Source organism: Fukomys damarensis, unplaced genomic scaffold (genome assembly GCF_012274545.1).
Source record: "Fukomys damarensis isolate Sample0158 unplaced genomic scaffold, DMR_v1.0_HiC HiC_scaffold_8, whole genome shotgun sequence".
Taxonomy (NCBI): Eukaryota; Metazoa; Chordata; class Mammalia; order Rodentia; family Bathyergidae; genus Fukomys; species Fukomys damarensis.
Genome location: NW_022900920.1, coordinates 9,130,394 through 9,134,593, shown reverse-complemented (window position 1 = coordinate 9,134,593; position 4,200 = coordinate 9,130,394). Strand labels below are relative to the sequence as shown.

The following is a 4,200-nucleotide window of genomic DNA, read 5'->3' as shown; positions in this document are numbered from 1 at the left end:
GGGGTGGGGGGGTGGGTACAGGGTGCCTGCTCCACGTGGCCCATATGTGGACAGCTGTGTCCAAGCAGTGACCTCCCATGCCCTTGGGCCAGCCCCTTTCCCTCCACATTGAAGGAGATCACTTAGAAAGCTCAATTCCTGTCCGAAGACAGAGGTATAGCCCAGGACTGGTACATGCAGAGCTCTGGGTCTGGACACATGCCCCAAGAGAGCCTCGTGGACTTGTGGTCCACTGGGCAAGGTTGAGAAGGAAGGCACAGCCTCAGGACAACAAGAACAGCCTGATGCTGAGATGGGGTTCACAGGGGGCCACATGGGCAGGGGTGCACCCTGCACCGAGAAGGGTCAGGTCTGGGCAAAGGCCCACTTGCCCAACGGGACTAAAAATCACCAAGGCTGAATTCAGCACAAACCCATTTTCTCTCATGTGGTTCTAACCCTTAGGGTACAGGGTGCTTTCCTGTGAGGACACTAGGTTATGTTGGAAGGATGAGCTGAACAAAAAGTATGAGACAGAATCTGGCACTGTTAGGGCTCAATGAACAGGCATCCTTCCATGAGTACAGGGCTGGGTGACTATGGACTGTGGAGTGCATGCAATGCACGGCCAAGTGAGGAGTCTGAAAATGGCCCGGGGAGACCCAAGCTCCCACCCCATGCCCTCCTCACCTTGCAGTCCATTCCCATTGGCGCTGGTGCAGGAAGGAGGAGGCGAGGCTTGGGGCCGGACCACGGGCGCAAAGGCGCTCTTCTGTTTCACTGCGGAGATGACATTGGCAGGTGAGAATGAGAAAATGCCGTGTGTGCTGCTACAGTTTGAAGGGAGGGTGACCGAAGAGGCTGCCATGGTAGGGCTGGACGGCACTACTGCAACAAAGCAAACATGGTCAGCACGCGCGGGCCGTGGCGCAGCGCCACGGCGAGAGCACTGAGGGCCTCGCCTTGCACGGGGCTTGGGGGGGTGGGGTTGCCACAAAAACAAGACACGACATGCTTCTGGCTTGGCCACTCTCTGGATAACAGGCAAACGCTTGTGTGTCGGACTCTCTCTTCCAATTGAGCAGCCCCATTTTGTTCTGATTTTTGTTTTGGTTGCCAATGAGATGGCGGCGTCGGGGCCCGTTTTTTGGTCAATTTGTGGTCGTCATTGGGACGCCCAGCCTCTGGGGCCACCCTTCCTTTTATCCAGTAGCTCACATCACAGAACATCCAAGCAATGCACACACTCGACTTTGTAGTGAATATGAATCTGCGTGATGACGTGTGACAAAAACAGACACTTACTGCCGTAGGGAGAGTTAGCGGAGGAGCCATTAAGAAATCCAGGCGAGCCAGGGACCCCTAGATTGGCCATGGCGCCACTTCCATATCCATTCATGCTAGTGCTGACTGTGTTGTAATTGGACTGCTGGGGAGTACTGCTGGGGACGTATCCTCGCGGGGACACGCTGCTTGTATTGCGACTGTAGCCGACTGTTAAAATCCCCCCCCGGCCAAAAATAACGTTATTATCAACGACAGACACTTGGGGGGGGTTTCCCCGAGAATCTATATCATATATTAAACACTTTTAATTGACCTTATGCTCCTTCTCGCCCTGGTGCCTCTAGCCAGCTCAGATAACCTTATCATGCCAACCCTACCGCGGCTGTCTCATTGGGGAGCCCCATTCTGTCTCTGTTGGCTTCGACAGCCGGCCAAAGTGCACTTCGATCTCACCGTCTGTTGCTTTCACGTTTCTCTTTAGAAGTAATTATCAACAGCTCAGAATCCCGGCCTGTCCCCTCACACTCTCTGAACTTTCAGCATCTGCAGACCTGCAAATGCCATGGCTGACAAGGGCAGCTTGTTTGTGGCCATAACTGCCCTGAAAGGCTGTTTTGGGATCTTCATTTTTACAGCTGTTATTTCTGTGAGGGGGCAGGGCGGGGCACCAAAGCATCTTTCCTGCCACAGGAACATGGATGAGCAGGGGCAAAACCAGCAGTACAGTGGAGGTGAGTCTGAGATTACTGTCTGCGTAGCTTTACAAGAAGAAATCACCTAAAGTGGATTCACAGAACCAGCTCAAAGGACACCTGACAGTGAGCTCAGCAGGCCTGGGTCGCTGTGCTATGGGATAGAGTGCAGGGTGGGGAAATGGTATTTCTTCCCATGGATTTAATCCAGATTTAGAACCCACATTCCACCTGTGCAACATATCCAAGAAGGCTCCTACTGGCTCCTACATCAGCCCAGCCTTCCAAGAAAGGCAGTCACGAGTAAACTAAGGGACATTCCTAGCAATACCAGGGAGCTGAGTGGTGGCCAATAGAGCTGCTGTCACTAGTACTGCATTTCTGAGCCTTCTCCACCTGGCACTGCTGGAGGGTGTGTGGCAAAGTCTTCTCTGGGAGAAGGAACCAGCCAAGCCGGAGGGCATGGGATGCAAACGACATTCCCCAGCTGGTCCCCGCCACTTTCAACTGCAGCTAAGGCCCCAACCAGCCCGAGGGAGGCCCGGGGAAGGGAGAGTCTGTGCCACAGCCTACCTTGGTCATTGGCTTGCGATGTCTCTGACACGTTGACGGCTAGTTGGCTGCTGAAGGAGTTCACACCCATCATGCCGGTGTGTGCTGGAGTGTTGCCCAGTGTGGGTATCTGGTTGTGATTGCGGGGGACACTGTACAATGCCTCAGCGATGTCAGCTGCTCGCTTCAGGATGATCTCCTAGAGCCAAGACATAGGAATGCCCATTACCCAAAGTCAGGCTCTGCTGCCTACATTCTTTGGGTGCCATGACCCTGCCTGGCCCTCTCCACTTGCCTTATCAGGGTACACAACAGTGGTATTCCACTGTCCTTTGGCCTAGACTGTGACAAAAACTAATTAAAGGGAAAAGAACCTGCCTTAGGAGAATCACTTAACAACACTTCTAAGTAGGCATAACATCTCTCCATGGTGTCCTCAGACTCAGAGCCCAAAGGCCCTGAGTTATGCACAGGGACCGGAGCAGTGTAAAACGTACCAGAAGCAAAGAACCATATCCGTATTGTTTCTCTGCTCCCTGGAGACCCCTGGGCCAACAAGGACAAGCTGTAGGCTCTCCACCCCACCCTCCCTGAACCCTAGCAGGACCAAAAGCAACCCGTGCACCATTGAAAACTATGGGCAGATTTCAAAGTGGCACTTTTTCCTGGGATAAACTTTTCAGCTTCTGGGTCCTGACACTGCCTTGTCATTTCCTACCTGAACACCTAAGGTGAGGTGCAAATGCAACCTCTCAGGAAATTCTGGCAGGGGAGCCCTCATGGCACATGTGTGTGTCCAGAAGGTGTGTGCTGGGATGGACCAGCTGGCATCCAAGGATGCTGGTCACCAGGGGGAGGAGTGGGTGGGTCAAGCTGCGATCCACCTACCTGGTTGTTGTGAGGCATTCCATATAAGGCTTCCACCAGGTCGGCTGCCCTCTTGAGTAATACCTCCTAAAGGAAAGCAGACAGGGTTTCCCTGGAGGAGCTGGGCAAATAGTGCAGCTCTCCAAGAAAGTGCTACAAACCCAGTTACATCTGCAGGTAGAAGAGACACATATCCCACCCAAACTATCCTGTCCTCACCCTGCCACACAAGATGGTGAAGGCGAGCACAGACAGGAGGGGTGTTTGTGGTGACGCTGCTGTGGTTTTCAAAGCCTGTTAAGAGCCTGAATAAATGCCTGTCCCAGGGCTCCTCCCTCTGATGGGCTAACAGAGGTGTGCAGGGAAGAGGAGTACGCGTGGGGAAGGAGTCCGGTCTGTGCCTAAGGTTTAATGACGGAGTCTTATGGGTATTAAACAAACACACACATGGTGGAGATATGAAAGGCCCCGGCACCACATTTGCCTGTTAATTCCTAGCACTTTAGTGGTGAAGAACAATAAGTAATTTTCCATATCTTAATTAAACTGGCAGAGTCCTTAAAGACAACATCTCACCCCTAATTCACGCCCCAAATTTGCAAGTGAGTTCAGTGCTTATTCCTCTTTATTTTGAACAATAAAGTGAATTAACTTGGGTTAATCTAGTTCTTTTATAATGACATTAAGAAATTTTTCAATTAACCTCTTTGACTGCATGTTGTAACGGACTTCATAAATGCCTTCACATTCAGAGCGTGTGCACGCTGTGCCTGGGGGCTCGGATGCACTGAGTTCTGTCTTATCCACATCTGCACGCCTACCT

At 52.2% G+C, this 4,200-nt stretch overlaps 1 protein-coding gene across 12 annotated transcripts in view; it reads right to left on the bottom strand.

Annotated features, from left to right (window-relative positions):
• Ebf3 (EBF transcription factor 3) overlaps positions 1-4,200 on the bottom strand; it is a 120,979-nt gene that overhangs the window by 4,326 nt on the left and 112,453 nt on the right. For 6 of the 12 annotated variants that reach the window (XM_033761349.1, XM_010620638.2, XM_033761350.1 and 3 more), the window contains 4 exons: positions 3,399-3,464; positions 2,532-2,709; positions 1,285-1,473; positions 670-867 (listed from right to left, as the gene is read on the bottom strand). In XM_033761349.1, the coding sequence (XP_033617240.1) occupies positions 670-867; positions 1,285-1,473; positions 2,532-2,709; positions 3,399-3,464 (631 nt within the window). The remainder of the gene's footprint in view (positions 1-669; positions 868-1,284; positions 1,474-2,531; positions 2,710-3,398; positions 3,465-4,200) is intronic. The other 6 variants (XM_033761351.1, XM_019207000.2, XM_033761352.1 and 3 more) reach the window with 3 other exon arrangements.